Below are 20,120 nucleotides of genomic sequence, written 5' to 3'. Positions count from 1 at the left end.
ATTTTCTTTATCCATTCATCAATTGATTAACATTTGTGTTCTCTCCATAGTTTAGCTATTGTTGATAATGCTGCTGTAAACATCAGGGCTCATGTACCTCTTTGAATCCATACTCTTGTACCATTTAGGTAAATACCTAGTAGTGCACTTGCTGGGTCACAGGGTAGATGTATTTTTAACTTTTTAAGGAACATCCATATTGTTCTTCAGTTTGCATTCCCACCAACAGTGCAAGAGGATTCCCTTTTCTCCACACCTTTTCAACACCTGTTGTTTCTTATGTTGTTAATTTTAACCATTCTGACAGGTGTGAGGTTGTATCTCATCATAGTTTTGATTTGTATTTCACTGGTGTTGAATGATCCCAAGGATCTTTTCATGTGTCTGTTAGCCATCTGGATGTCTTCTTTGGAAAATATCTATTCATGTCTTCTGCCCATTTCTTAACTGGATTATTTGTTTCTGGGGCGTTGAGTTTGATAAGTTCTTTATAGATTTTGGATACCAACTCTTTATTTGATAAAAATTTCCAAGAATCTTCTCCCATTTTGTAGGCTGCTCTTTAGTTTTGTTGATTGTTTCCTTTTCTGTGCAGAAGTGTTTTATCTTGATAAAGACCCAGTAGTTCATTTTTGCTTTTATTTCCCTTGCCTCCAGAGACATGTCTAGTAAGAAGTTGTTATGGCCAGGATCAAAGAGGTTTCTGCCTGTGTTCTTCCCTAGAATTTTAATAGTTTCCTGTCTCTCATTTAGGTCTTTCATCCGTTTTGAATTTATTTTTGTGTATGGTGAAAGAAAGTGGTCCAGTTTCATTCTCTTGCATGTGGCTGTCCATGTGGCTGAGTCCCCCAGGCTCCTTAGTCAGGTAGTACTTTTAAAAGAAAACGTGACTGGGGAAACCTGGGTGGCTCAGTCAGTTAAGCATCTGCCTTAGGTTCAGGTCATGATCCAGCAGTCCTGGGATCAAGCCCACATTGGGCTCCCCACTCAGAAGTGAGCCTGCTTCCCGCCCTCCCTCTGAAACTCCCTCCACTCATGCTCTATCTCTCTTCTCTTTTCTCTCTCTTTCTCTCTCTCTCTCTCTCACACACATACCTGGATAAATAAAAAATTCTAAAGAAAAAGAAAGAAAACCTGACTATCCACTTGGACAGTCATCAAATTTCAAATCTCAGGCTGGCAGAGGGAAAAGAAGCTACAAGTCTTACATTGTTACTCTGTCAATTTCTCCACTGAAATAACCCTTGTTCCCATGAAGAAATAGGCACAAAAGTGGGAGAAGATAATTAAATTTTATGAATTTTTATCTTAAAAATCATGTACAGTTGTCATTATATTCCACAATGTGATTAAGAAAAAATATTTTAAGTTACTAAACATCAGGAAAAATATGATACTTTTGTGTTTTTTGTTTGTTTTTGTTTTATTATTTTTTTGTTAAGTCTTTAAAATTTTTTAATTTTTTTTCTGTGTTCCAAGATTCATTGTTTATGTACCACACCCAGTGGTCCATGCAATATGTGTCCTCCTTAATACCCACCACCAGGCTCACCCAACCCCCAACACCCTCCCCTCTAAAACCCTCAGCTTGTTTCTCAGTGTTCACAGTCTCTCACAGTGTGCTTTTTTAAAGATGTTTAGTGGTTTTCTAAATTTCTTCTTGTTCAAAAAGTGTGGAGATAAGTATGAAAAGATACATGTTTACACATCTAGCCTTTTTTCCCTTTTCTCTCCACTTATATTTACCTTTTTCTAAATACATTGTATAGGCAAAAAGATGATTTTTTAAAAAATTTTAAGGATATTAGAGATTTCTCCCCCTTTTTATGGTAAGGCAAATGGTAAAGGCAACCTGTACTATAATGCAGCTATCATGTACAAGGCACAGGAGGAAGGGCTTAAAAATTTAATGTAATTCTCACAAAAGCCCTTTAGGTTAGAAAATATCCCCAGTCTCCAGATTAGAGTTCAAAGCCCTGCTGAGTTGACATTCATCTACCAGACAAGGAAAATTAGTCTGTGACTTTTGCATTTCACCTTGGTTCCAAAAGTCTTTGTGGAACTTGCTTAAGGTAGTAAGACCCTTTAATGTATTTTCAAGTCTGAGAGACAGACAGACTGAGATGATAGCTAGGGGCTAAAGATTTCTGGGCCCAATTTCCCCATAGTTGAGCTGGCATTTGTAATGTCACTAGTAATCCACTTTTATTTAATTAATTGTGAAACTGTTGAAGAAAAGCAAGTCATATTCTGGTTTGGGAAACTTCCATTTTCTATGGCAGCACTGTTAAGACTCATGAAACTGAATGTTCTGCATAGGGATAATAAATGAGCGTGTAACCCAGGGGAGGCAAGAAGAAATGTAAATGCTGCATGCAAATTCTGAACTTACTTGTTCTCAAAGCAAACCTCTGCTGGTCTTGCACTTAGTATGTTATTTAGGAAGATGTTAAAACTTCTCAGGTTGTTATTTTTTCTTTCACTATGTGCTATTATAGCCATACAAGGCATGCATGTACCATATAAGTTAGTCATACAGCATAATAATAAAATGAACACTCAAGAGCCTGGTTACAAATAAGAACATTAAAACCCGTTTTTGTTTGTTTGTTTACTGCTCTAACTCCAGGACCTAGAATCATGCCTGGTATGTGGTAGACAATAAATATTTTTGAATGAATTCATAAATCAACTTGTATCCCCCTTTCTTAGATCATTAACCGCAGTCTCCCCATAGAAATAACTGTGATCCTATATTGCAGATTTATTATTACCTTGTGTGTATATGTTATTTCATATATATATGCATATACATACATATATATGTGTGTCTATGTATGTATGTGTATATGTGTGTATACACACACACACACACACACACACATATATTCCCAAATTATATATTGTTTACTTTTGCCTTTTTTTGGACATGTATGTAGTAGAATCATATAATATGTAGGCTGTTGTAATTTATGTCTTTTATGCAATATTTGCTGGTGAGATTCACCTACATGTACCTGTATTCTCTTCCTTGTCATTGCTGTGTTGTGTTTTATTGAGTGAGTGTGCTGTAGTTTAGCCTTTCTCCTCTTAGTGGATGCTTATTATTTTTGCCTTTATGAATAAATCTGCTATGACCATTTCTATACATGCTTCCTGGTACAAATGTGTATGAGTTTCTCGGGGATATAAACCTGAGATAGGGACTCTGGTCGTAATTTTCGTTTCCAATGCCCAAAGGTCAACCCATGAGGCAGAACTGAAATGTGCCTTTTGTCCACACTAGGTCAGGGTCAGTAAGAATGCTGTCCAAAAATATTTTTCCAGAAAAAGGAGGGGTAGGTAGGCAGAGACCAGCCTGGAGAGTTTAAAAGACATCTCAGGCCTTTAGTCAAAATGGCTTGTAATTAGGAAATGTTCAGATTCTAAAATTGTCTTTATTATTTCTCTTCTTCTTCCTCCTCTTTCATAGTTATTTTTTAAATAGTGCATTTTATTAAACTTATATCTAATAAAATATCGATGACTTTCTTCAGTCTTTAAGTATTGACTATAAATTTGATTAGATTATTTCGAACAATTTGAACTGTTTTAAAATAAGATGAAAATGTATGTTCCTTAAAGGCTATTTTCAAAAAGACATCTTATTTATGCAGGTTTCTATATTGTATATCTCATATTTATTTTCCAGTCATATGATAAAAATTAGTCTTTATCATTATCATCTCATTTACCCCTATATACTTTTATAACTTTCAAAAAAAATTCCTGTCTTTGAGGTGCTTCCTTATCTGCAGTAATCTGTACTCTGCTTTATTCTATTATCTACTATGTTATTTTATAGTTTCTTACTTCCCATCTGTCTTCTCTACTAGATAATAGGTTTCTTAGAGGAAGTATGTAATGTATTGATTGTCACAATATCCCCAGCACCGAGCCCTTTGTTTGGTTCATAGGACTAGGTGCTAAGAGTTGAGTTAATCTATCTCATTTCAACCTTCAATTTTATAACATAGTTATTCATGGGTTGTGAATCAGCCCTTTGAAGTCAGACTTACCTAGGATGGAATCTGGCATTTCCAGTTATGAGACGAGTGATCTTGAACATGTTCAATTTTACTGAACATCAGCTTCCTCTCCTATGATATAGAGATGATACAGAGCTACCTGGCATGGTTTTGGGGGGAGATTAAATGAGATGATATATATGAAATGGCCTGGCACATAAAGTATCTAAATACATTTTTTTAGTTTATTTGAATGTCTTGCATTAGTTCCAGAAATTTAAAAAAAAAAAAAGGGGGGGGGGAAGATGAAGACATCTACAAAAATAAAAACAAAAAAACTTCTGCTTCTCCTTGTTTTGTGAATGAGAATGGGAATACAATTTTTTACCCAAGGAAATGACATTTTTAGCCAAAGGAATGATGCTTTTAACATTTGGCCCATTTATATATGGAAAGTGAACTATTTGCCTGTGGAATTTGTGGTCCTGCTAGTTTTGTTTTGGTGGACAAACTCCTGCTGGCTTTCCAAAGTCAGGTTAAGAAAGAGAGAGCCTATGGTGAGGTGGTGGGGGTGGGGATATAGGCCACCATAGCCAGCTGCTGGGTTTGCATATCAGCTAAACATTTTGAGTGGTTTCTGTTGTACTTGGGACTTGAATCAAGGCTGATATTTGTGTCTTAGAGGTAAAGTGCTAAGTTTTCCTTGCTTTTGCCCTGCCAGGGCTGATCCGTGTTTATTAAGGAGAGGATAACATTTCATTCTTTTTTTGATTCTGATGACTATGCTGAGCATGATAATCAAAAAGCCATGTGTAGAAAGTGAGAGAGTGTCAGGAAGATGATAAGGTAATGGGAACTGTATTGGATTTGCAGCCAAATATCCTGGACTTGTTGTCAAATCATTTTGGGGTTCACCTCTCTGAATCTTTCTTCATATGATGTAATGAAAGAAAAAATATTTATCAGAGCTGTTTTGAAGTGTAGAAATTATCCAACACAGCAAATAGGCTGCTATTAAGGCTTTCTTTCCTTCTTTTCCTTTCCTTTATAAAGAAGAAGTGCTCATAAAAAATATGGTTAGATTCCTATAGATGAGAATATGGGCAATTACCATCTACCTTAGGCAGATTAACCCAGGAGGTCATTTGAATTTTGTTCAATGTTTAGACATAGGACATTGGAGAGAAAAAAATTGACCTTTGCCTAGAAGAACCATGTTTCATTTGTTTAATCTTGAATTAATTACTACGGTAGACTCAGAATTACACTTCTATTAAAGCTTCAGGATTGGCTTTCTGACCCTCTCCTTCACATCCACCTGAAAGGACTCAGACACAGATCTTCTTAAGACATAGGAAGTTTAGATTAGGTGATCCCTGAAGCTCCATCCTAGCCTAAGGACCCTATGAGTATTTTATTTTTTATTTTTTTTTAAAGATTTTATTTATTTATTTACAGAGAGAGAGAGAGAGTGAGATCACAAGTAGGCAGAGAGGCAGGCAGAGAGAGAAGGGGAAGCAGGCTCCTCACTGAGCAAAGAGCCCGATGTGGGGCTCGATCCCAAGACCCTGAGATCATGACCTGAGCCGAAGGCAGAGGCTTAACCCACTGAGCCACCCAGGTGCCCCCCTATGAGTATTTTAATGGCCAAGTGTTGAGATGGTAGCCTGAGAAATTTCCAGCATTACCGTGTATCACTTCCCAACAAGAGCCTCAGGCATAAAGGATTCTGCTACTTTATGTTGTAGAATGAAGATGAGGGGATGTTCATGTGATCTATAGAGATGGCTAAAGAAAGTGAAGGAATTGGGGTGGGGGGAGAACAAATCAGACCAGAATGATAATACAAATCATGATCCCTCACTTGTGTATTCATTTTAAAGGATTTTTATCCTTTATACAATTTATACTGCCACTTAGAATAGTAGTTCGGTAGGATGGGCAATGTTATTGACAGGTGAGAGTGAGGCTCAGAGAGCTAGAGAAAAGCATACCAAACTGTTTTGTTTAGACATTTTTTGCCTTCGATCTCCCTTTGGATAAGGTAAGGTCATAGAGCTGGGTTCAGACCATTTAACTGCTCTGAAATTGTTGCAAGAACCACCCTAAGTTAGATACTTTAACCTCAGGTTTCTGTCTTCATCCTTCCCTCATGTAAACTTAGCCCATGAGACTGGCTGACCCCAGAGAACTTGAATTCCTTAGCAGGGTTCCAAAAGGTTCTGTCCACATGACAAGACACCCTACAAACATCATCCCTAGAAGAACCAGAAAAAAAATCAGCTTCACACTGACCCAATTAAGTAAGGAATAATTTTATTTCATAAAAATTAATAATTTACAAATGTAGCTTGCTCCTGAAGACCTCAGACTTCTATCCTCTTATCTCTGCCAACCACTGACAATTATTGCATTGTTTCTCATGTGTCTTTTCAGTTTGGAGACTGCCAGAGATCATGTTCTACCCATTGACTATTACTTTCCACCCCAGAAGACCTGCCTGATTTGCGGCGATGAAGCTTCTGGCTGTCACTATGGAGCTCTCACTTGTGGAAGCTGCAAAGTCTTCTTTAAAAGGGCTGCTGAAGGTAAAGGGACTTGCACACTCACATCTTTTTCCCTTTCTCCTTTATCTTATATAGAGTGACACCAGTTTTCCTGAGACCAGGATTTTATCGTCTCAGAGACAAAGTCACTGGCAGGACCCTCTCAAAGAACCTAAGAACCTAAAGAAGAAAGTTTTTATATTTGCTTATCCTCTGGCTTTGGCAACCTTGGTAGAACAGCCAATGTAGTCAATAAGTGATGCTACCTGGTGTTTAGAGCTTGGGGTGGTCCTAAGAATGGAAGAAAATCTTTTTACCATTGTATGTTACAGACTTCTTTTCCCGGGCTGCTTTCAGGATTTTCTCTTTGTCACTGAGACTTGTAAATTTTACTATTAGGTGACGGGGTGTGGGCCTATTCTTATTGATTTTGAGGGGCGTTCTCTGAACCTCCTGAATTTTGATGCTCGTTCCCTTTGCCATATTGGGGAAATTCTCCCCAATAATTCTCTCCACTATACCTTCTGCTCCCCTCTCTCTTTCTTCTTCTTCTGGAATCCCAATTATTCTAATGTTGTTTCGTCTTATGGTGTCATTTATTTCTCGAATTCTCCCCTCGTGGTCCAGTAGCTGTTTGTCCCTCTTTTGCTCAGCTTCTTTATTCTCTGTCATTTGGTCTTCTATATCACTAATTCTTTCTTCTGCCTCATTTATCCTAGCAGTTAGAGCCTCCATTTTTGATTGCACCTCATTAATAGCTTTTTTTATTTCAACTTGGTTAGATTTTAGTTCTTTTAGTTCTCCAGAAAGGGCTTTTATATCTCTCGAGAGGGTTTCTCTAATATCTTCCATGCCTTTTTCGAGCCCGGCTAGAACCTTGAGAATTGTCATTCTGAACTCTAGATCTGACATATTACCGATGTCTGTATTGATTAGGTCCCTAGCCTTCGGTACTGCCTCTTGTTCTTTATGATTTGAAAAGTTGTAATTTCTTCCCTGCTTGTGCTTCATTCTGCTGTGTAGTGAGGGGATAAAATGTCTTTATTAGAGAAGTTAGAAGTGGAGAAACCCCAACTGAGTCCCCACCTATTCTCTATAGTGTGTATGGGACTGTTCCTTCACAAAGTCTTCTCGTCCTCAGCCTCAGAAAGGAAGTGTTCTTGCTGTTCAGGGACCATCGGTCTGTGCACCTGTTCCCTCCTGCTACTGCCTCCTTGTGCCCTCTTTGCATTAGTAGCCCCCAAGTAAATAAAGATCGAGAATGACAAAATACTTTTATTCTTTCCATAGATCCTACAATAAGAACTATCATTTCTAGACCTCCCGTGTATGCTAGTGATTCCTTCCTTCGCAATCAACCTGGCATCAAATCTCCTACTCATCCACTCCATCCTCCATCCTCTAATAAGGGCTTCTTTTCTCAATAGGACACTGATAAGCAGCCCCTAGACAGATCTATTCTGCTCTGGGGGGCAAACCCTGTTGTCAAACACCAGCATCTACTCCTATATCCACTTTCCACAAGGGAAATACTCCCTGACAAAGTCTTTCCTACCCCCTTTTGGCCTAGACATGTTGAGTTCCAAGTCAGAACCAAAACAGCATTTCCTTAGTTAAGGACAAAAAACCCTGTGGACACTCATAAAAGTGGCAGGTATATAAGCCACACTTTTCACCAGAAATGTAAGGGCATCCCTCAGAGGATAACAGAAGCAACAGGGAGTTCTTGGCATCTGGAGAAAAGGTGCAAAACAAGTGTCCTTTTCTGGTTTTCCCATTGACAACCAACTGGAATGGTGATTGCTTTTTCCTTATTTTAGACGGGTGGCAGTAATAGCTATAAAACAGAAAATTGTTATTTTGTTTTCTTCCAGTCCCCAAAGCAACAAGGAGACAGCCAGCTTTTAGTATTACTGAACCTTCCATACCCCCAAGTGGCCTATAGCTGCTGCACAAACTGAGCTAGTATAAGGTCCAGGGCCCCAGTACTGTCCCTAGGCAGTTTAGAAAGAGACACAGAGATCAGTTCCTGCCTTTCTTTTTTTTTTTAAGATTTTATTTATTTGACACAGAGAGATGACAAATAGGCAGAGAGAGGGGAGGAAGAAGGCTCCCTGTGGAGCAGAGAGCCCGATGCGGAGCTCGATCCCAGAACACTGGGATCATAACCTGAGCTGAAGGCAGAGGCTTTAACCCACTGAGCCACACAGTTCCTGCCCTTCTTAAGAGTACTTAGAGAAAGATGCCTGTCAGAAAAGAAAGTTAGGAACAGTCTGAACACATCAGATCACTCTCAGTTTCCCCAGTGAGAATCTGTTTCCTCCCTTTCCCCCATCATCCAGTAGGTCCTGCCTACAGAGCAGAGAATAAACCAGAGCACTCATCTAGAGATAGTGTGTCAGTAAGCCCAAGCAACACAGGAAGAGCAGCCATATCAGTTGGGGAAAGAGTTCAAGTAAGGAACTGAGAAAGCAAATTGAATAGTCAGATAGATTAGGTTGTATTTAATGTTGCCTCTGGGTTTTACAAATCTGCATCACAATACTGTTGTTTTTGGAAAACAGGGAAAGTGATCAAACATAATGTAAAAGGGAATATTTTGCTGTCATAACATATTCCACATGGGAGCTTTCTTCAGAAGTTGGGGCTGAAGAAGGGAAAATGGCAGAATGGCAGCTGGCAGAGCTGCACGATGGTGTGGAACTTGGGCTATTTGGGAATAAGGAAGCGGAAAGGGGTAATCACTCAACTTAAAGAATACTTGGAAATTCAGCAAGATCTCAAAATGCTCTAGACCTTAGAATCACTCAAGTTAGGGAAACTTGGTAATATTTTCTTTGAGAAAATGAGCCTCTGTGAGCTCAGGGGGCCAAATATCCTTGACTGCTTGAAATATGAAAAGTCACAAATGGATTGCTTAGGAATCTACAAAGCCTCTTGTTTCCTTTGGAATATGAACCCCAGGTTCCGGTCCTGAAGCCTTTAAGGGATAAGAGAAGGTAGTTTACACACACAAACACACACACCCCAAGCAAATAAAAAAAAGCATTTTCTTTCTCCTTCCATCTGTAAAGCTTGTTGGCTGGAGTTTACTGCTGTCATTATCTCTATTTGAAGACAAGGGGTTGTCTTATTATCCACCGAGAACATTTATTGATTTGTTTTTTCCCCCCATTTTTACAATGTGTCCTTATCACCCCAGTGGCCTTTATGAAAGTGATCCTGAATCTGCCTTGTTGAAACTTGGAATTCCACCTGTCTTGGAGAGAGTGGGAACACAAATCTTTCTTTTCCTCATTTGTTTGTTGTTGTCAGTTAAGTCAGACTTATTCAGAGTGTTGATTACCACTTTATTCATGGTTTCAAAAATCTCTGGACTGGGCACAGGTACAAGACTTAAAAGCCTGGCACATCAGACAGAAATCCATTTCTAGCTTTGGTAGTTCATAAAGCATGAGGCTTTAATGCTGTCATTGGTGCAAGGCTCAGCACAGAGTCAATTGTAATCTAGCCAGATTTTCCTATAGAGGAGTAGGAAGAAGAGGGAGCCTCATATTTTCTCATTGTCAGTAATTCTGGGAGTTTGGGGTGAGGATTAGGCTAGTCATGGAGGTATCTGCATATTTTGATATTTAAAAAAATAATGATGTTAAGCCATGGGGATAAAATCACTAAAATCTGGTTGAGGAAAACTGTGTGTGTGTGTGTGTGTCTGGGTCTGGGTGTGTACATACATGCTCGTGCAGTTGGAGGATGTTCTGTGGGCTAGAAACAGGCATGAGGAGAATCAGCTAGTTGATGGGGTGATGGGATGACCAGGGAAGTGACAGGGGAAGGCATATTGAATGCCATCTAAAAGGCCAGGAAATCAAAGGAAGGTGATACCTGTACACACCAATAGAGTGGCTCAGAGGGGTTTTAGTTGTCTGGATTTGAATAATTAATTTTCCTTTTTGGACTTCAATTTTCTCTGTCTATAAGATAAGGGATGTAAGTTAGGTTTTTTTTTTTTTTTTTTTTTTTGCTTGTTTGTTTGTTTTTAAGAGAGAGTGAGCATGAGTGGGGTGGGTGGGGTGGAGGGAAAGGAAGAGAGAGAGAATCCCAAGTATGCTTCATGCTCAGTGTGGAGCCTGATGTCAGGCTCAATTTCATGACCAGGAGATGGTGACCTGAGCCAAAATCAAGAGTTGGATGCTTAATAGACTGAGTCACTCAGACGCCCCTAGATATTTTTTTAAAATATTTTATTTATTTATTTGACAGACAGAGATCACAAGTAGACAGAAAGGCAGGCAGAGAGAGAGAGAGAGAGAGAGAGGAGGAAGCAGGCTCTCTGTTAAGCAGGGAGCCCAATGCGGGGCTTGATTCCAGGACCCTGGGATCGTGACCTGAGCTAAAGGCAGAGGCTTTAACCCACTCAGCCACCCAGGCACCCCACCCCTAGATATTTTTCATATGCCTTTCCAGTTTTGACTTTTTATGATGGCTCTACAAATTACATACATTATCACTGCCAAAACTATTACATCAACAAACAAATATGCGTTTCTATGTATATGCACTTTTCGTTTTGCCTTCCTAACAGGTGGTGAACCCTAGCTCCCATTCTTTTAAAAATCAATTTTCAGATGAGGTTAGAGCCGGTTAAGAAAGTGCACTGTGGACGGGCTAGGTTAAAATTCAGGACTCTGAGATTCCGCCTTCCCCCAGCATTGTGACCATAGTTGGATAACTTCCTTTCTTTTCCATTTTCTCATCTGGAAAATCAAGACATAAATCCCCATGTCCACCACATCATGTTTCAAAGAGGGTTAATTAGTTCATCATGTGCACTATGTGCTCAAGAATTTACTATTTTTCAGACATTTTCTAGTAAAACATTGGAGATTGTGTATCCATTTGTTTTGTACACATGGAGTGCTGTTTGGTACACATCATAAAATTGAAACTGTAGTTTACATTCTGGACTCAAAGAATTATACCATTGTCACTGATGTTTACAATATGTCCCAATTTAGTATTGGCAAATTTTATAAAAGTATGGCTTTGATTCCCTCTCTCACCCCAGGTTTTTGTGAGGGAATAAATGTAAGTGAACCCTCATTGAACTCTTTCTGTCCTTCAAATCCACTCTTTACCACCTCAACTCATGTGGAATTAAATATTACTCCTCGTTTGGAGTCATGCACAGAGTTTTTTGTGCCTTTCAGTGTCCTCTTCACTCCCTGGCTTTTTGAGTAACATTTCCCAGGGGCAAATTAACTATGCTAGGAGGATCTGCTTGCAGCTTCAACAGAGCCTTGATCAGGTACATTTGGCCAAGGAATTGACTGATCCTGTTGCACTAATCCTAGGTAACTTTTCACAAAGTTCCTCTTACCTTTTATCTTTCTCAGCTTTTTCTAAATGTCAAAGCCAGAATTTATATCAGAGGATCAGCCAAATTTTTCTATAAAGGACCAGGTAGTAAATAATTTAGGCTTTGTGGGCCATATGGTCTCTGACTTGACTACTTAACTCTGCTTTTGTAGCCTGGGAATAGCCCTAGACAATACTAAGCTAATGGGTGTTGCTGTATTACAGTAAAACTTTATGGACACAGAAATTTGAATTTCATTTAATTTCCCATGCCATTCAGTATATTTTTCTTTTGAACTTTTTCAGCCATTTAAAATCTAAAGATCATTCTCAGCTCTTGAGCCACACAGAAACAAGTGGCACACTGGATTTGGCTTGTGAACTCTAGTTTTTGACTCCTGCTTTGGATGGTCACTCCTGTGCTTGCAAATCTACAGAGTAAATTTCACTCTTTCCAGCTTCTGGTATTTTAGTAACTCTCTAGATTCTCTGATTTTCGACATTCTTCTGAGTGGCCAGAGTTTGCATGTCTTGTTTGTCCGGAATGCCGATCTAGTGGTCTCTAGGTCTTAAACACTTTTTTAGAAAAGCCAGGAAAAAAAGTAAATTAATACAGAAATGCTAGAAGAGGACACATTTTTCCTAATGATCTAGTAGCTCATTCCCCTTTATAATACCCATAACTTGAAAATATTTCATATGGTTCCTAGACTTTTGCACTGTAAACATATGGATAATTATGAAATACATACGAATGAGTTTTGCTCCATGCCACCTAAAACCCAAGTGATAACGAAGACAGACATTGGGGACTATCTGATACTAAGTGGTGTAGAAAGTAGGCCCCAGGTGATCAGCTGGGTTATGGATCTGCCATATATTTCCCCATAATTCTTTGCCTTTACACATTTCTGGCTTAATTCTGGTTGTCCCCATAACAAGACCAGACAACAGGCCTTCAGAATAAATAATTTAGCTCTGTAACACACTGCAGTTGATATTTATTCAAGTCTTGATAGTGCCCAGTTTGGGAGCCATGTCAAGAATTTGCCATTGCTGCTATATAGTGCTCTGAGCCTCCTTATTTATAGCATATACATTTTATGATTAACAAGAAGTTGCTATGTCACTTGCAAGCTTTTCTGAGTTCATTGCCTGCTTCCACCTTATGTTACTATTCCCCAGTCTGTTATATTTTTAAAGCCCATGTGCTGTAGCCAGAACTTTTTTCTATCCTTCACAGAATCTCTTGGTAATTGTGAAACTGTGTGTAGTAGGTCTTTGCAGTTGGCTTCTATTGTAAGGGTAAATGTTAGAACCACCTTTTTTCCAAAGGTGGGAGTTATTTCTTACTTCTGTGGGCTGTCCTCCCATAGCAAGAAACACACTATCCTTCAAAATGATCAAACTCTGTGATGAGCCATTATTTCAAAAAAAAACAATCTCTTCAGTTATAACAGCTATGCATGCATAATTCTGAAACCTATTATTCAGGTGTTCGCACTCCTATTCATGGCTGGGCAACTGCTCTCAGCATTCCAAGTAGGCAGGTAAACCTGTACCTTCAGAAGAGAGTACAGAGAGGAAACTTCCTTTTATACAAAAGAAGAAACTGTGATTTGGAGGTGAGTTAATCCTTATAAAGAGAGTAAAGATTAGAATTCTCAGTCTCTTTGCTTCTAGTCTTTGTTTCAGTTCCTGGGGCACCCCAGTAGAATCTCTTCAGCTCCTGGCTAGACTAGGGACTCCCTTCTACTGAATACCTCATAAGAACAGGCCTAGTAGTAATCTGCTCATACATTCAGCCAGTAAACATTTACTAGATGCTTACTACATGTGAGATACTAGGCTCACATACATAGGATATAGAGCTCGCCTCAAGGACCTTGGTGATCATAATCCTGAACGTCTTTTTTTTTTTTTTTTTTTTTTTTTAAGAAAGGGAGAGTGTGCATGTGCAGGTGGGGGGGCCAGGAGCAGAGTGGGAGAGAAAGAGAGAGAGAGAGAGATGGAGAGAATCTTAAGAAGGCTTTTTGCCTGGTACAAAGCCTGACGTAGGGCTCTAGCTCATGACCCTGAGATCACGACCTGAGCTGAAATCAAGAGTCAGATGCTTAACCAACTGAGCCAATCAGGTTCTCTAATCCCGGACATCTTTAAATCTTTTTAGTGAATGCAGGACCACGATATCCACTGCTCATTTGTTTATTTTTTTTTTGTTTGTTTGTTTGTTTGTTTGTTTTTTTAAGATTTTGTTTATTTGACAGAGAGAGAGAGAGATCACAAGTAGGCAGAGAGGCAAGCAGAGAGAGAGAGAAGGGCAAGCAAGCTCCCCACTGAGCAGAGAGCCCGATGTGGGGCTCGACCCCAGAACCCTGAGTGGAAGGCAGAGGGTTCTTGACCCCAGAACCTTCAAGCGGAAGGTTTGACCCCATGACCTGAGCAGAAGGCAGAGGCATAACCCACTGAGCCACCCAGGTGTCCCTCCACTGCTCATTTGAACTTCACAATTATCTGGGACAGAAGGCAAAGTCAAAAGTGAGGCTTTTCCAGTTAATCAACAGGTCATAAATGGAATAACTAGAATTTGAATCCAGGTGTTCTGAGTCCAAAGATAACAGTCACTCTGCTCTAGCACATCTTCCCCTCAAATATATAAACATACTTAACCCAGAGTTTAAAGAAAGGGTTATGCCTAGGCAAACAAGAAAAACAACAGTGAAGAGGAACAATAGAGTCAGAAATGACAGAAAGAAATTAAGAAAGACATAAATATTGTGGGGAGAAACCAAGGAGCCACTGAGTAACACTAATTTGACAGGGAGCTTGTCTTCCTAAGAAAGCCCCAAATACTTAAAAAGAGCTGGTGATTTATCAGCAGATTCTTCATTAGGTAGGGCCAGGGACATGAGAACCATAGTGAAAGCACCACCTCCTACTCTTCATAGGGAAAATTATGATTCTGATACACCCAGTCTTGCTGGCTTCTAATTCACTTTCATCACAGAGTCACAGAACAGAAAGCATAATTTAACACCTTTTTTAAAGAGAAGTTTGCTAGTTACCAAACTGTAAGGGAACAGTTCAGAGACAGAGCATATATATGTATGTGAGCCCAGTATCTCACATGTAGTAAGCATGTGTGTGTGTTTATACACACACATGTGTATGTGTGTATAAACACACACACACACACACACACACACACACACACAAATAGTAGAGGCCTGATTCCTTGAACCTTGGCTTTGGGCCTTCTCAAAGTGTACCACAGAATGTTTTCCATGGTGCCAGGAGCAAGAGAAATTTATTTTCCTCCCCTTTGATGTCAAAAACAGAAAATGCTATATTTCAGGAAAGAGGTAAAAAGTCATAAAATCTTGTTGTCTTTTAAAATTTTGATCTTCCTTTCTCTCCTGAGATGCATCATAATGTAGACAGACCTTGATTTCTTGGTAGTAATTGCATGTGGGCCCTGAGACTGGGCTTCTCACAGTTCCATAAGTTACATAAACATTCCTACAGCCCTGTGGTTACAACCTCTTTGACTTTGTGGACAGCTAATTCAGCCATGAGTTGTTTGATGAAAAGACAAAAAATTTGTAATGCTTGGAGTCTTAAAATGTTAATATTTTAGAACATGAAGAAAAGAAACTTAGAAATCTAAAACTCTGAGCAAGTCATTTTATGGACAAGGAAACTGAGGCTCAGAGAGAGGAAATGGCTTTTCCAGGTTTACAGACATAAAATTGGTAGAAATTAGGGCTGCCTAGAGGTTTCTTGTTTCTTATCTGAGGGGCTCTCTTGCCTCACCGCCAATTAGTAGAGTCACAGAGATTGTTATCTTGAAAGCCCCCCAAATTATGTGAGGCAGCACAATAAATCCTTAGAACAGCCCTTGCCTCCCCAAAAGTGCTCAGACCCTGTGAGTCCCCTCTGCTTCCACCATGTGTAAGAGCATCTTCTGAAAGTACATAATTTTCCCTTTAGCAGGGGAAAAAGAACTAATGCTAGTCTGTAGCAGAAGGGCTCTATGAGACATTTTATGATATGAAGATTCTTGCAAGTTCTCATGTGTATAAATGAGTACGGGTTTTTTTTTTTTTTTTCTTTGAGAGAGTTTCATGGCTTTCATGTGATTCTCAGAGGTCCTGTAACACAGAAAAAAATTACAGACTGCTAGTCCAGTTTAGTCCTTGATAAGGAATTTATGGACTCACAAAAGAGTAGCCTGACTAAAGGGATACCCAAAATGGCTGATGACTGGCACTTTCCCCACATGGTGTCCTTCTATTCAACAGTGGGTGCTTACTTAATGTGTGCATGAGACCTCTACCAGGCACTGGGATAAGAGATATTAACAAAAACTATTAATTGGGCACTAAATATGCCCAATATTGCTTTATAGACATTTTCTTATTCTGTCCTCACAACAACCCTATGATGTAGGTATTATTATTGCCCCCAGTTTGAAAGGTGAACTGAGGCATAGAAGAGTCAAAATGACTTCCCAAAGTCATAAAACTAGTTAATGGATGTGGAGTGAATATGACAGAGAGTTCTCAACATAGCAGGGATAATTTGCTGAACTAGAAATACACACACAATCCCCTACAGCATACAGAATAAGAAAAGGAGTTGTTTTACCTGGAAGTTTGTGAAGGCTCCACAGAAATGTTAAAGGTTGATTTACATCTTGAGGGATGTATAATAATTTGCTAGGTACAAAAAGGTAGGGAGGGAACTTTAGAAAGAGGGAACAGACTAGCCAAAGACAGGATTACATGAAAGCAAAAGGTCTATTTGAGAAACATACAGTACAGAGACGGTTGAGTTCCCCTTACCACATGCAGCAGGTCCCTTGACCAGCCGTCAGTTAGCCTTTTGTGCCTGCCCCACCCCATGCCCAGTTACACATTCCTGTCCTATGCTAATCTCTGGGCTTTTTGGAAGTAGGCTGCTGTCTTGGTAGTGGAAAAGTGCAATGCAAGAGCACCAAAAGGGCTCTGCTTCTGCCGTTGACATACTATGTGACTTTGGGCATGTCTCATTCCCTCCATGCATAACAAACCTCTGTATGAATAATAAAGTAGTTGGACTATATGGTTTTGAAGAATTTAGCAGTGAATCTGTAACAACTGAAATATTTCAAATAAAGCTCTAAAATCTTATAGATACTCCATTTGTATCAGATGTGATACAAATCAGATGTGACAGATGTGTCCATTTGTCAGTGGTTCACTTTATTATGCATCAGCCATGGGAAATAGGTAGACCTGAGTTCAATCCCAAGTCACTTAACTTCTCTGTGTTTCTGTGAGGAGAATAATAGCTTACATGACACTTGTAAGAACAAATAATGTGTAACACAGCTCCCAGTGCCCAGTAAGTTTTGGTTTCTTCTCTTGGAGTAAAGCTTTAGCCATTGGCACATATACACTTGTGGTGTCCCCTGGGAAACCAGAAAGGGAAGATGGGAAATGGTATTTGTGGTAGTCCCCTGGTTAATTTAGGGCGTGTGTGTGCGCGCACACACACACACACACACCCCTCTTCAGTGTTACTTAATTACTGATCAGAAAGAGCCAATAGTATTTGTATAAGAATATAGCAAAGGTTAGTTTCTTCCTTCCTTCTTTGTCTTCCAGGGCACTATATGTAACATTCTCCAGACAGCTCAGCAAGCACATACTTCATTAATTATCCTGGCTTCCAGGCTCTGGACTTGAAGGTGTTATAGCTTTCTGTGTGTCTTCATCTTCAAAACTTGTCTGACCTCCCTGGTAAGCAGGTCCATAGCCATAGGCCAGGACAAAAGCTAATAAAGGTCCTAAATGATCCTCCATGTTCTTCAGCCATTGGTTTCCCTTGTCCAGCCAGAGGTATGTTTTAAAGTATTTTGAGGCCAGATTCAACAGAAACCTGAGCCAGCACCTGTGCAAATAAAATTTTAAGGCTTCTTTTCCTGAAGAAACCAAGCCAGGTTGTCTTTTATGTAGAGCGCTGCCTTCTATATTATTGGTTATTAGGCCTCTTGGAGATGAATATGGTTTTATTGTAGTGTTATTATTTTTGTTATTGTTTTTGAGGGTATGGGGCATTTCTTTCAAAAATAGGATAATGTCTTAATATGATCTATGACTCTACTGTGTTTGAAATGAAACACTGGTGATATGCTGGAATTCATTCTGCTTCCCATAGATTGGCTATACATCTCTTCACCCCCACTCACTCTTCAATGTTGATTCTTCCAAGAGTGAACCAGCCAAAATCAATGTGTAGCATACTGCTTATCTCTAACTCTTACCTGAATCACATTCAGATCTTACCTAAAACCCTATGTGTTTAGGGGATGGTTAATAACCTCTCAGGGGCCCCCAGGGCCCATTAGTAGGTGGATATCTAGTTCTTGAGGTTCCTTATCTCTGTTAAGCTTCAAAATACAGACAAGGATGGTCCTTTATTTGTGTTGATTATAACTAAAGGTGTCCTCCTTCCCACTACCCTGACTCTTATGCCACCGAACCTGTTTAACCTCCATGCCTCTCCAGAAACTCCTCTGTAGTCCATGGTTACTTAGAAAACGTTTTTTTCTTAAGCAGAGAAAGTCAATTATCATATTGTTTCACTTACTTGTGGTTCATAAGAAATACCATGGAGGACATTAGGAGAAGGAAAGGAAAAGTGAACTGGGGGAAATCAGAGGGGGAAATGAACCATGAGAGACTGTGAACTCTGAGAAACAAACTGAGGGTTTTAGTGGGAGGGGAGGGATGAGCCTGGGAGTAGATATTAAAGAGGGCATGTATTGCATGGAACACTGGGTGTGGTGCATAAACAATGAATCTTGGAATACTGAAAAAATAAAATAAAATTAGGAAAAAAGAAGTTTTTCTTTGTCTTCTTTGAAACTTGATGAGGACTAGCCAGCAAATTTAGATTCAGATTATGATTATATGGGAGCACAAATAAATGTAGAAAACAAAAGAAAGGGGCTTGGATATGTGGAGTGACTTCTCATCTAACTAAGAGCCCTACAAAGATACTAAAATTGTCTATACCTAGAATCCCTATTGATATAGGAGTAAAATGCTTGATTTAAGTCAAAAGTTTGTTAACTGCGTGACCTTGGGAAAAAATGACATCTCCTCCCTGAACTTATTTAGTCTTCTCACCTGTGAAGTGAGGATAAGGATGACCATCCCCAGAGTAGTTATAAGAATTGCATGAGGTTGGAGTGCCTGAGTGGCTCAGCTGATTGAGTGTCTGACTCTTGGTTTCAGCTCAGATTATGATCTCAAGGTCATAAGACCAAGCCCTGCATCCAGCTCTGTGCTCAGTGAGGAGTCTGCTTGGGTTTCTTTCCCACCTCCTCCTCTCTCATAAATAAAATATTTAAAAAAAGATTTACATGAGGTAAGGCAACTGCAAGTTTCCTTGCATTGTGTCAGACTTTAAAAAATAGAGTGAACAAAACACTGTAGACAATGTCTTATACTACATGAATGAAAAATAATCCCCATGTCAAATTATAGAATGTTTCTAGGGGTCCCATGATTTCACTGTGGAAATGCTAGTAACATTAAATAATTCATGTGTTGCTATTTACATAGATAATTTGGTAGTAATTATTTTCTGACAGATAGCATATTTCAGATGCAATTCAGAATATAATAGTTCTGCAGATGTGTACATTCTTGAATACCAAAAAACACAAGAGGAGTTGGCTAGAGCAATTCTAGGTCCTGTCTCCTAGTTAGAGGGAATTAGATTTTGGGTATTTGTATTCTCATGGTCTAGTGGCAGAGAAGAAAGTTTGGAGGTGAGTAGCTTATACTCATTCATTTTTCTCAACAAGCATGTATTGTGTCATGCCCTGTGTGGGCCCAGAGATAAGTGTGAGTTGGCCCTGTTGTCAGGGAGTTTCTAGTCTATTGGACATACTCTCCAAGGTCAGTTAAGTTTTTGTGTTTTAATTTTTATTTATTTTTATTTCTTTTCAGTGTTTCAGAATTCATTGTTTATGCACCATTCCCAGTGCTCCATGCAATACATGCCCTCCATAATAACCACCACCAGGCTCACCCAACCCCCACCTCCTCCCCTCCAAAGCCCTCAGTTTGTTTCTCAGAATCCACAGCCTCTCATGGTTCATCACCCCCTCCAGTTTCCCCCAAATCACTTCTCCTCTTCTCCCCATGTCCTCCAT

The 20,120-nt window shown here is 39.4% G+C and overlaps 1 protein-coding gene across 1 annotated transcript in view; it reads left to right on the top strand.

Moving 5' to 3' along the window:
* AR (androgen receptor) overlaps positions 1 to 20,120 on the top strand; it is a 207,823-nt gene that overhangs the window by 116,850 nt on the left and 70,853 nt on the right. The window contains exon 2 of the mRNA XM_082716838.1: positions 6,444 to 6,595. Within this exon, the coding sequence (XP_082572964.1) occupies positions 6,444 to 6,595 (152 nt within the window). The remainder of the gene's footprint in view (positions 1 to 6,443; positions 6,596 to 20,120) is intronic.

Source organism: Mustela nivalis (genome assembly GCF_964662115.1).
Source record: "Mustela nivalis genome assembly, chromosome: X".
NCBI lineage: Eukaryota > Metazoa > Chordata > Mammalia > Carnivora > Mustelidae > Mustela > Mustela nivalis.
Note: the sequence above shows the minus strand (reverse complement) of the source record. Positions and strands in the feature narration are given on the sequence as shown.